This window comes from Hippocampus guttulatus, chromosome 2 (genome assembly GCF_054856545.1).
Source record: "Hippocampus guttulatus isolate MCC_2025c chromosome 2, RoL_Hgut_1.0, whole genome shotgun sequence".
Lineage (NCBI taxonomy): Eukaryota > Metazoa > Chordata > Actinopteri > Syngnathiformes > Syngnathidae > Hippocampus > Hippocampus guttulatus.
Window position 1 is genome coordinate 21,833,291 of NC_141262.1, and position 12,300 is coordinate 21,845,590.

General features: G+C 42.7%; 1 protein-coding gene across 2 annotated transcripts; it reads right to left on the reverse strand.

The window, feature by feature from the left end:
• Positions 1-267: 267 nt before the first annotated feature.
• canx (calnexin) lies at positions 268-11,745 on the reverse strand. Of its 2 annotated transcripts, none has more exons than XM_086101797.1 (15): positions 11,677-11,745; positions 8,602-8,808; positions 8,454-8,527; positions 7,301-7,359; positions 7,092-7,233; positions 6,915-6,996; positions 5,394-5,586; positions 5,134-5,323; positions 4,821-4,934; positions 4,588-4,744; positions 2,646-2,861; positions 1,541-1,660; positions 860-992; positions 660-775; positions 268-467 (listed from the first exon to the last, which is right to left on the reverse strand). In XM_086101797.1, exons 2-15 carry the CDS (start codon positions 8,803-8,805, stop codon positions 411-413), a joined length of 1,857 nt encoding a protein of 618 aa, XP_085957923.1. In that variant the 5' UTR covers positions 8,806-8,808; positions 11,677-11,745; the 3' UTR covers positions 268-410. The 2 variants fall into 2 exon arrangements, with proteins under 2 accessions (XP_085957923.1, XP_085957914.1); XM_086101788.1 differs by having other exon boundaries at positions 268-470.
• Between the last annotated feature and the right edge of the window lie 555 nt (positions 11,746-12,300).

Sequence of the window (12,300 nt, forward strand, 5' to 3'; positions counted from 1 at the left end):
CTCATGTCAAATACATGCCAATCATAGGAAATGGGTGCCAGTGGCTAAACTACTAAATTACATTCCACAGACTTGGTTTTGATTCATCGTTTCACCGCAAATGAGGCTGATTAGCAAGTGTGTGACATCCTCCCGGTGTCGTCTGATTGGCCATCCGCCAGTGCAGTGGGTTGGAGTTCGCTCTCATATTTTGTTTCGGAATGATGCAGGAAGATTCAATGGACTTGTAGAATCTCTTTAAAATAACAAAAAAAACCTTACAGCTAAGTCAGTCCTGCCGGCGCTGGAATCATCGGCGCTTTTCGCTTTCATTCTTTTCCCGCCCGCTTCCGAGTGAAGGCAGAGCGGCCAAAGATGAGGGAAGGGCACGGGGAGGGGGGGGGGGGGGGTGAACTCCGGGTTGAGACTGATCAGTCCTTTCTGACCTTCCTGTTCCTGGGAGATCTCCGCAGTATGTCATCCTCCAGCTTCTGAAACAAAGGAAACAAGTCACATCCAAGTCCTGATGGCAAAGTCCTCTCAAAAGAAAAGTTAACAGGGCTGGCTGATTATTGGCTATTTGCCACGATTAGGCCTAAGTGAAACATCTCATATATTCTTAGCGGCTTCCATAGTTCAGTGTGTCCACTAGATTAACAGAAGGGTGTTTTTCTTGTCACCTCCTCAGCCGACGCCTCCTTCTCCTCTACATCCTGGTCGCCTTCCACATCATCTTCGTCGGCAGGAGTTTCATCGTTGACCTCCTCCTGCACACCTTCGCCGTCACACTCACCGTCTGCACATAAGCACGCACGGCTTGGGTCACGCCTGCACAAAGGAAGAAAGGTCAAAGAAAAGTTTGCTCGGTGCTATCAGAGACCTGGGCTGCTCTTGTCCGCCTCTTTGGTCTCCTCTTTGATCTCCTCTTTGACCTCCTCTTCGGCCCCCTTCACGTCAGGCTGAGGCTCGTCTGTTTTCTTGTAGTCCGCGGCGGCCGGGGCCTCGCTCTTCTTCTGCACGCAAATAACAGTCATTGCCAGCATTTCGCTCTCAAGAAGAGGAGCGTCAATTGTCATCACGTATGACGCATATGTGAGCTGTTTTACTGGAAGTACAATATCATCCTACTTGAGAAAACGTTTTTGGAAAAAAATGGTCACACTTGTGCAACAAAAAGTAGTCAATTTCACAAAATTCTCATTTCTTTGGAAATAGTGTATTTTAGACAAAGTATGTATTATAGAAAAAAAGGCAAATTTTATTTACAAAAAAAACATGGTACATTTTTTTTAAAAACAGTCCTATTTAAGACTCAAAATATTTTCTTTGTAGAGCAGTGCAGTTTTGTGAATCAATAACATCATTTGTAGAGCAACTTTCTAAGTTTGTGGAGCTTTTTTGTTTTTGCACGTTAATCCCAGGGAACTGGAGCAAGTGTTTTATTAAACAATTGCTCCATTTCGAGCTACAAAAAAAAAAAAAACACTCCGATACTCATTCTCAATTGAACTTTAATAATTTGAGCTTTCAATTTTTTGTGTGTGTCTGCATATGCGGTTACCTTTCCGGTGCAGCAAAAGACGACGATGAGGATGAGTGGCAATGCCACGGTCAGCACATAGACGACCCAAAGCCAAGGACGCTCCTCTGCCGCATTCATCATCTGAGCCGCCAGGCCTGGCTGCCCCAAAACATTGCAAAACGCGTTTAAGGAGGGGTCACAAAACTCTCCATGTCACATACATTTTGGAAAATAAGTAAAATTGAAGGACAAAAAGTGTTTCCGAAAAATAGTTGGATTGTGATATTTTAGGAAAAAGGCATTTATAATTTTGAAAAAGCAGAATATTTCCAAGAAAGTTCTACACATCCAGAAATAAAAGGTCATTTGAGATTAAATTCAAGTATGTCCAAAGAGGTCACTTGAGAAAAGTCATACGGTTCCGAAAGTCATTTTTGAAAAAAAAAGAACCCCCCCCCCCCACAAACAATTGTGTATTTCCGAAAGTGTTGAAAAATTACTCTATAGGTCATTTGAAGGAAAAAAGGAAATATGGTCCTGAACAAGTCATTTAAAAAAAAAGTCATACTTCCAAAGAAGTCATTTGAGAAAAATGTCATACATCTACCAAAAAAATCTTGAAAATAAAGTTTTACCTGTCTGAAAAAGCCATACAAGTTAAGTCTTGGAAAAAAAAAAGTTTCAGTTTTCAACAACAACCAAAAAGGTTACTGGTACTTCAACAAAACGCCAAAAAGTTATAACCAGTTCCGCTAAAGACTATAATTAGAGAAAACAAGTGTTATATATTTGCCCCAAAAGTTACATTTCTGGAAATAAAGTCATACAAATCAAGTTATGAGGACATTTGTGGAAAGATTGTACACTTAAAATGTTTAAAAGGTGTAAACTAAAGACTATTTGACAAAACAAGCGTTAAACATTTTCTCGAAGAGTTCGTGCTTTTTCCACAAAGGTCACATTTCTAAAACGGCTTGTTCAGAAAGTGACATACAGTATTTACAAAAATAAAAAAGTTACAAAATTGCACATTTAAAAGAGAAAAGTCAAATAGTGCTACGAATATATTCTTATAAAAAAGTACTATTTATGCCAAAATGAATTATATGCCTTCTATCTTGCATAAAAGCGGTGGATTCGGTACCTCAGCAGCGCCCTCAGCCGCCTTCTTCAGGCCCCAGCCGTCGTTGGCCCAGCGCTCTGCCACATTGCGGTCGTCAGTGACCAGGAAGTTGTCGAAGAAGATGTCGGATGTCATGGACCACAGCTCCAGTCCCACGGCGCTGATGGCGCTCATCCGGAATGGGTGCTGGTCTTCGAAGAAGTCCGGGTTGGCAATCCTGCGTGGCTTCCACATGCCCTACAGGACACACACACAGCCACGTCACAATCGGGCCTCCAAGGGGGAAAAAAAGATACAGCCCCCTTTCCCTCCAAAAATTCCATCTGCAGCAATTGTAAATCGGGAAAACGTGTGAGACATGCTCACGCAAAATATATGACTAAGTGAAACTCAACGCCAACATAGTTACTTGGCACCAAGATGGCAGCAAAGCCAACCTCAACTTTAACAAAGCTCTTTGGAAGTGAGATCCCACAAGATGGCAGAAAGTACTATTTTTGTCTCACGAAAGCTCCTCATCTCGAACATACTTCTTTGGAAGTGAGATGACAGCCAAGTACCGTATTTTCACGACTATAAGGCGCCATTAAAAGTCTAAAATTTTCTCCAAAATGGACAGGACGCCTTATGATGCGGAGCGTCTTGTCTATGCGCTGAGTTCCAAAACCTGACTGACAGCCGACACGCTGTTTATATAGAGAAAAGGCGGAAGTGACTGTGGACAGGCATGCGGCAAAGAAGTCGGCCAATCAGTGAAGGGTGGGCGTGTATATATACATATATGGAGAGAAAGAGAGAGAAAAGGCAGACGTGAGTGACAGGCATGCGGGGAAGCAGGCCGCCAATGAGTGAAGGGTGGGCGTGTAAGTGGACCCTAAAGCGACGCTACAAGCAGGTACCAACACCTGTATAGAGTGTGGCTATGTGCATTGTTGCAAAACAACTTCGGTTTTGGTTTCTAAGAACCCCCGAAAATAAATTCTACAAAGAGACACGCCTACGAAGCTCAGTTCAAACTTCAAGCCATCGGTTATGCTTTTGGCATGCGTGCCCATCTCACAGCAGCGGTGAAAAACCAAGTCAAGCAAATGAACTCTGAGCTTGCCGTTATTACCGGAGGCTTGACTAAAGAACTCCAACCGCTGGACATCGGCATCAACCGGGCGTTCAAAGTAAAGTTGCGAGCGGCATGGGAACAATGAATGATCGATGGCAAACACAACTTTACAAAGAGTGAGAGGCAGCGCCGGGCGAGTTACGCCACAATTTGCGAATGGATTGTGGCTGCTTGGACGAACGTGTCTGCTTGCACTGTTGTTCGAGTTTTTGGCAAAGCCGGCATCATTTCTGTGGAGCCACATGGCAATGAGAGTGACTGACAACGAGAGGGAACACGGCGTTTTTGATGGATTACCGGTACTTGCACAATTGTTCAATTCTGATGCAGAGGATGAGGACTTTGATGGATTTCTGGGTGATGATTGATCGAAAAACGTGAGTACATTGTACGATGGCTAAATAAAATACAACGGAACTCCGTTTTGCTTCGTTGCCTTTTTAAAAACGTGTTTTTAGCTTGTATCTGTATGTCTTGGCATGCTACCGTATGCTACAAGCTAACGTGTTTTTAGCGTGCGCGCATGCATGCCGTATGTTTAAGCTGGCGTATGTTTTACCACTTTAAAATCGCGCCCAATAATACAGTGCGTTTTGTCTATGTGTAAAATACAGAAATAGCACCCATTAATGAGACTGCGCCCAACCATACGGTGCGTCGAATGGTCGTGAAAATACGGTACTTTTTTTTATCTACCTAAAACTCAACTCCAACATAGTTTCTTGATGGCAAAGATGCCATAAAATGGTGACAAAGTACCACTTTTATCTAGATGAAGCTCCCCAACCCCTATGTAGTTCCTTGGCATAAATATGCAAGAAGAACATCTGCGGTTTGACAGGTCACCTGGTAGTTGGGGTTGTCGATCATGGGCGCCTTCCACTTGCCCTTGTAATCAGGGTTTTCGATAGTGGGGCGCTTCCAGATGCCGCAGCCAGGCGCCGCCTCGCAGGCCGGGTTAGGGATCTGAGGCGCCTCCCACTCGCCGTCCATGTCCTCATCCCTGACAGACACATACACAGGTCACACGTGGAGACATGGTAGCTATTTAAACCTGACCAGTCGCGGCGACACCGCACCAGTCCTCGGGCTTGACCGCATCTGGGTCTCCGATGTACTCAGGCTCATCGTCCAACCAGCCGTCGGGTTTGACGGCATCCTCGTCGAGAATCTGAGCGGGAGCGTCCTCGTCCCTGCGCGCATGCCAACAAAATTGTGACATTTCAGCTTGAGCTGGGCCATGAATCAACATGTTTAATTGTACATCCCGAAATAGAAAACTTTGGTGAAGCATGGCTAAAGCTTGCAACGCCGCATTTATACAAAAAAAAAAAAAGTTTATTCTGTAATCAAGCACATCTGATTTAGGAGGCGCTGTCATTTTTTACTGACCAGTCTTCAGGTTTGGTGGCATCTGGGTCCTGTATCTTGGGCCTCTCGTCCCAGTCTTCGGGCTTGTGGTCGTCGGGGTCCTCGATCTCAGAGGGAGGGTTGACCGGGGGGGTCATGTCAGTCAGCAGGTTGCCGCTGTTCACCACCGTTTGGTCCACCAGGATCTCAAACGTGTTATCGGGGTTCAGCACTAGGAGGGTGGATGGAAATGAGTCAATCATGTGGACATATTTGTGTGTGGGTGTGTTTGTGTAACTGACCAAGAGTGTAAAGGTGTGTCTTCTTGTCGGTGTAGTACGTGCGCAGGTCAGCGTCGGGCTTCTTGGCATGTTTCTCCTCATATTGGCCTGTCTTGGGATTCTTGTGTCTGAAGATGAAGTGCAGTTTGTAGTCCTCACCGCATTTGTCCGGTCCAAACATGATGGTGTACGACGTCTTATCCACAAACTGGGACTGCGCGCACATACACATTTCAAACACATGTATATCATTAAGCACACCCAGGACTTGTAATAGTAATAATAATAACAACAAAAATAATAATACATTTTATTGTGAAGCGCCTTTTGAGACCCCCATGGACATTAAACCAATAAAACAACTATACAAAAGAAATTTAAAAAAAATACAATGCAGTGTGTTTTCAGTAAGTAGGCGATCTTAAATGGGTGAGTTTTGACTTTGGATTTCAAAGTGGTAAGAGAGAGTTGCAGAGGTCAGGTGGCAAAAAAACTTCCAGAGCTGGGGAGGAACTCTTGTCGCTCCATCGTTTTTAATGTTTTACGTATGTGAGCTTCTAATTTCGAAAGAGCTTAAAAAAACAACAAAACAAATAAAAACCCAACAAAAAAAACGTTTGGAGCGTTCACTTGGAAAACAGTTTGAACAGAATGAATGGACAGACGAGTATTTTTGTATTCTTTGAGAAGCCTGGTGTGCTTGTTTTACTTTCGTGGCTATTGAAGTAATTACTGTTCTTGGCATTTCAATGCGACTGGTTTTCAGTGTTTACACGTGTGATTAACAAGCACTTTGAATTTGTGTTTTTCAGGGAATACATGTATTCCAAGTTCATGTGTTGTCATTTAAAAGGATCAAAACAGCTTTTCTTATGGTTGAGACAGATTTCAGTTTTCATCACATTTGCGTGTGTGTGCGTGTGTGCATGACTGTTTGTGGCATTGTGATACAATTTTCTTGAATGTGTGTTTACTTCTAAGATACTTGGTAAAATAAAAATGTTGTCGAACATAATTCAAATCAGTCCATCAGCCATGTCTGAAATGCAAGTATTCTTGAGTATAGACACTGTTTTGGCTAAAGGACAATGTTGCTTTCATCTTTACAATTAGGGACTTGTCCTATACTGATAGGATGAAATGAAATTGCATTCCTGAAAAGAGACAATTTTCTTTGAGTAACCCCTCTGCTAAAATGTCATCAGTTATATCTTTGAGAAAAAAATAGACAAAAAATGTCATCAGTTTTCATCAACTAAAACAAGACTAAAATAAAAAGTATTTTGATTGAAATAAGAATGAGACTAAAATGCGCAGACTTTTAGTAAACAGAAAATTTACCAGCCTTTGCAACACCTCAACTGTTATGAAAAGGAAATCGTGCCATTTTGATCTCGTTTGACGAATCAGCTTTGTAAATTGAAACTTTTTGAAGCTGATGCTTTTTGCATTGACAAATTCCTTGCAAGTTAATTTTCAGTGACGATCCATGCCCTAATATGTAACGTATAATGTAGTAGGTTCAAGGGTGCTGATACTGACCAGGTCCAGTTCAGGCACCTGAGTGAGCAACTTGACGTAAGCGCCACCGCAGTCGATGCCGGCCTGGAAGTTCACTTCGTACCTGAACACACACACACACCACATTATCACAATCCCGTATGTCACTCAAGGGTGTTTCAAGTGTGTGCGCGCATGCGCGGGTTCATGCTTTCTTACTGAACAATGAGCGGCATGGTGTCAAAAGTGAATGGTCGCAGGAGCAGGGCGGAGATGGCGTGATGTTTGGCTCGCGACTTAAGGACCAAACCCTTGTCGCCGGGTAGCTTGCTGTCCTTCATCTCCTCCACCTCCCACTTGCCTGGACCAGATCGTCACCATCATTCGTCGTTATGATCACCATAATCATGTGCGTGCAGCACACCCACCATCGTACTTGGCGATGTCCTCATCGGTGTCGTCCTTCTTGGCACTGGATAGCACCCAGCTGGAAGGTGATTGATTGACAGCCGTTAGAGATTGTGCCAAAAACATGGTTGCACATTTTAGAATCCAAACATTCAGTGGCAAGCAGATGTTTTCACCCCCCCACTGGGATGGATAGAGGAGGGAAGCGAGAATTATTCATGATGCACCACCAGTAGATGAACATCTTAGATTAGAGATCAGCACTGTGACCGCACACAACGAATGGGCTCATACAAAAAAACTGTACTGGCAGCAATCTCACAACGGCTTCAAGTTGGACAATTTGAAGCATACACTCAAATGCATCATCTATACAGTATGTACAGAATTCACAGAGTAAGTGTTATTGTAGTTCAAAGTGTGTTTTTATTTCCATTAAAAGAAAGTACACTTAGCTCAATGCAAAGAAACAATGCAAAATACGACAGATGGGTTAATGACTAGCACTGGTGTCATTGTTATAACCTTTTAGATATTTGAACACAAACAAGGAAGCAACACATGTAGACAGACAACATAAGCACAGGCATGTATATATGTCACGCACTGCCAAGAACACTAGGGTCTGTGCTACCCATTTGCCTCATTACCAAAGCGAGTTGAAAAGGACAAGTGGCGGGGTAAATATTTTCCATATTTACAAACCCAATTCCAACGATGTTGGGATGTTGTGTTAGAATTAAAAACAGAATAAACGATCAGTCTGCCTTCATGGAGGACCATGGAAATATGTCCTGTTGAGAAGCTGCGGGAAAAAGGTATCTAAACCTTTAATTGATTATTATTGACAAAAACAATTATCGATTAGTTGTCAATCATAGCACCTCTAATTATAAACTGCTGCAACATTATGCACACTCAGCTTGAATGTAGGAAAAATAAAAATGGAATAAAGTAATGATTACATTGAAATGTGTTGAAAATGTTGAACAAAAATCAATTCATTGCTTTAAAAAACAATTCAGTAAAGATCAGGCCTTAGACATGACAACATTTTGTTGTTCTTAATGGTGAGGCTGGGATCGATAATGACACTTCCACTCATTTCAATGGGGAAAAATGAACTCAGGGCATCACTGTATAGCGAGTCTGAATAGCAAAGTTGCCGCTCACCTGTCCAACGTTCCGCGGTCAAAAGATTCAGCAAAGTAGTGTTCTCCCATTGGCTCCGGAGCTTTGTAGGTCACCTGCGCCGCCACCACCACGACATTGTTACACATTACGTCACCAACAACTAGCGGCAAATCGACAATCAACTTACAGTGGGAGTAGGCGGTGTTTTGGGAGGCGCCGGGGCATCATGGTCGTGCTCGTGCTCCAGTTCCTCGTCACCTCCCTCCAGGTCCAGGTCCAGGTCGTCGTCCAGGACGTCTTCGTCATGGTCATGGGCTCCACATGCCGGCGCCAAGCTCAGGCAGAGGACGCCTGTCGCCAAGACAACGCACAACCACGCCGTACGATCCATCGTCTGCACTCGACATGCAAAAGGAATGAAGAGATCACAGGCTTTGTTTATGACACGCGCACAAAAACGTTTCATGTTACTGTGGCGATGGATGTGCGCCATGGTAACCAAGGCCCAATAGGGCACACTAGTCACCCTCGTGACATCATCACACCATGGGACACGCGTGCACACGTTGAAGCAGACACGCATACACAAAGATGTGAACACATTCACAAAAGGCCTGAGGGGATTGCCCTCGTGGTCACATGACAAACTAATGCATGGTGGGAAGCTGACTGAACCATGGAAACAAAAGTCGCATGAACTCCAGGACAATTTGCCAATAAAATGTGGCTACGCTGGTTTAAGATTTGCTTGTTAGCCCACAGACGCTAATCAGGCTAATGGGATTAGTGGTATTGGCAATAGGAACGTAGCCGTTAACTTGGCAGCCATCTGGCACACATGAGTGCTTATTATATTGTGTGGGCGTGTTTAGTAGAAAGGTGGGTGGGGGCCAAAACATAATGCCTTTCAGGTTCATTTGATAATCAACAACATGGTTTGTTTGTTGAAGCTTTGTTTCTCCAAATAGACAAAAAGAAAGAAGTTTCATCTGTGCTGTATGTTGTACATAGGGCATATTTGACAATAAAGATTACCTTGACCTAAACAGGAACAAGAATGTATTGCCCCCCCCACCCCCTTCCCACAAACATTCTGTAGGATTAGAATGTGCTTTGAAACATCATAGCGTTGGACAAAAACATAAATGCCTTAAGAAAATCAGTTAAGAACTGAGTTTTTATTTGATTCTCAACGTGGATACAGCACTGCGAGTAGGAATGCTCCGCCTGACCAACATGGCCGCTACATAGGCACACCACTAAGCTAGGTTACAGTGTACTGCTGTGTTGCATCTTCCATTCTCATCCGTGATGAGAAAATTCCAAATAGCTTACCGAGACAACTGCGCCTATTTACCAGAAATTGAAATGACCTGAAATAACCTTTTAATGCTTGAGAGAAAAACACATTTCAAGAAATACAACCATGTTGATAAGACAAAAGCCTAGAATTATTAAAACCACAAAGAATACAGATATCAATATGAATACCCCCCCCCCCCTTATATTCAGGTTTCCTGGCATCAACGTGCACGCTGATCAGGCTGAACCAGATCCACTGGACAGACTGGATCCAAACATGTGGACTAGTCTCTGGTCTCCTAGCAACCCACTCACAAATTCTAACAGTCAATGGTGCCACAGATCACTTTCTCAAAGGGCCAGTACCAAGTTCACTTCTCATCCCAAACAAGCTTGCAACCTCGTGTCCAAACCGACATTTTCAAAGAAATTTGACCTGAGTTCAAAAACATTGGCATGGATGCCCTTGGCTTAATTGTGCTTTTTTTTGTGCCTCTAAATTAACAGTAAAGTCAGTATGGTGCCAAAGAAAGCAAAAACTGCAAACGTTATAAGGAATCCAAATTGTATCGCTGTTGGAGGGAAAACAAGAAATAGCTAAACGTGAGAACTGTATTTATGGTTGTGCAGTTTTGCTTGGCTAAACTGACCATATGGGGAAATAAGGGTTGCAACTGCCAATTATTTTGATCATCGATTAATCTTTCAACTATTTTGAATTAGTAAATCTAAAAAACGGTTTTAATTTCCACCCCTTTATTCAAAACGGAAAACCTGCTGCTGTTTTTTCTTCTATACCCCTGCAGCAACAGCAGATCTTCAATGTCAAGACAAAGCAAGGTTGAGGCAAACAAATGACAGTCATATCTTGTTTCCGGACTTGTGCTAAATCAACACTAAATAGAAGCTCATGGAGGGGCTTTTTGGAGATGACTTGTTTCTATTCAATGGTGACAGCAACACTGCCTCCTACCATGTGGATGAGGAACAGGCCTTTACACACCTGTAAATGTTTGGTACTTGTGTGTGACAAAGTGTTTTGTTTGTCTGAAAAACAAAATGACTGGGGTCTGCTGGTCCACAAACACATATTCAACCAGTCACAATGGAAATTTAATATTTAAAAATGTTAAGTCATAATAAATGCTTTTTTAAGTGGAAATCACAGATCTGTTAAAATTAATTTTATGAAATTAAAATATGATATTGGAAATAAAAGCAGAATAATGTGTTTTTGTCCATAACAGTGACCAACAAAATAGACATGCCCAGTCATTTTATTGTCATGCTTCCCTATTGGCTCAGCAGAGCAATGTATCCGGGTCTTCGCAGTTCACAATACTGTGTTCGGATTTAAAGTAACGTTTTATTTATTTATTTTGACAGAGATGTGATGCTTTTAATATGTAACATGACGATAAGGATATCCTGGAAACTTAAATATCGCGATATCCCCGTTATCGTTGCATCCCTAATTATGTGTTGAAAGGACCCCCTCGCATCTCAAGGGGCTATTCTTAAAAACATGAAAATCGTGGACAAAAATGATTTAGATTGATACACAGTAAAAAATAATAGTTGAAAAACGCAATGCAGTCGCCGCGATACTAAAAGGACTAGCTTTGATCTTAGCCGGGCCTTGCCTTATTGTCACTCATCTGCCGTCCCAGCCAAGGCTGAATTCGTTATCCTAACTCGAGTGAACGTCGGGAAGTTGCATCGTCCAGTCGTGAGCAGTTAGCTGGGTAACGAGCGACACGTTCTGATAACGTAGCACACTAGCATTAGCGGGCCAGTAAGGTTAACCTCACTTAGCTTCTCGATCGAACGCCCAAACCTCGCCTTTCTCCCAACAATACGAAACACACATGTAGTGTACAAAAGCAGAGCGTAAACAACGCTTTAAAATACTCGACGCGTTGAGCAATCATCCACCATTTATTTGGACAAATCAACTCACCCCTGCCGCCTGCTTGGGAACTGCCGTCTACAATCACGTGGGAATATTGGAGAGTTGTCTGGAACGCCCTTGCCTGCTTCTGATTCGTCGACGAGAAGGACACAGTGACGTTCTCTGTCAACTGTCACCGGCCGATTGGTCGACGGGGAGCTGCAACTCGTGGACGGCACTGATTGGTCAAGCTGGCGACGGATGTCAAGGCTTGATTGGTCGTTGTAGCGGGTTGTCGGAAGCGTCCGTTACGACGTATCGTTTTAAAAATATATATATTAATGTTTTATTTAAGTATGTTTCAGGCCAGAAATAATTGTTTTATTCATGTTTATGCATATGTAAAAATGAATACATACAAACAAATTGCAATATTAAGAACAGAAAGCGTTAATTCAAAGTTAACTATTATTTGCTAAAAAGAAAGTACCAGTTTCTACTTTTATTTCTTCATTGGCCCTTCCGTAAGTTTCAACATTTAATATCTTGTATTTGCAGTGTATTCAATTAAACATACGTTGTACATGATTTGCAAATCATTCGAGTTATTGATGTTTAACGCAATGTCCCAACTTGATTGGAATTGGGTTTGTATAAGTGGAGGTTGGTCCAATGGTTAGCGCGTCGACCTCA

Excerpts from the sequence above, each read along its gene's own strand:
- canx (XM_086101788.1), bottom strand. The coding sequence starts at position 8,805 with ATGGATCGTACGGCGTGGTTGTGCGTTGTCTTGGCGACAGGCGTCCTC. Across the intron at positions 1,661-2,645 it reads CGGCTGAGGGCGCTGCTGAG|CCAGGCCTGGCGGCTCAGAT; the intron begins GTACCGAATCCA and ends GTTTTGGGGCAG. Across the intron at positions 776-859 it reads GGCGGACAAGAGCAGCCCAG|ACGGTGAGTGTGACGGCGAA; the intron begins GTCTCTGATAGC and ends GCTTATGTGCAG.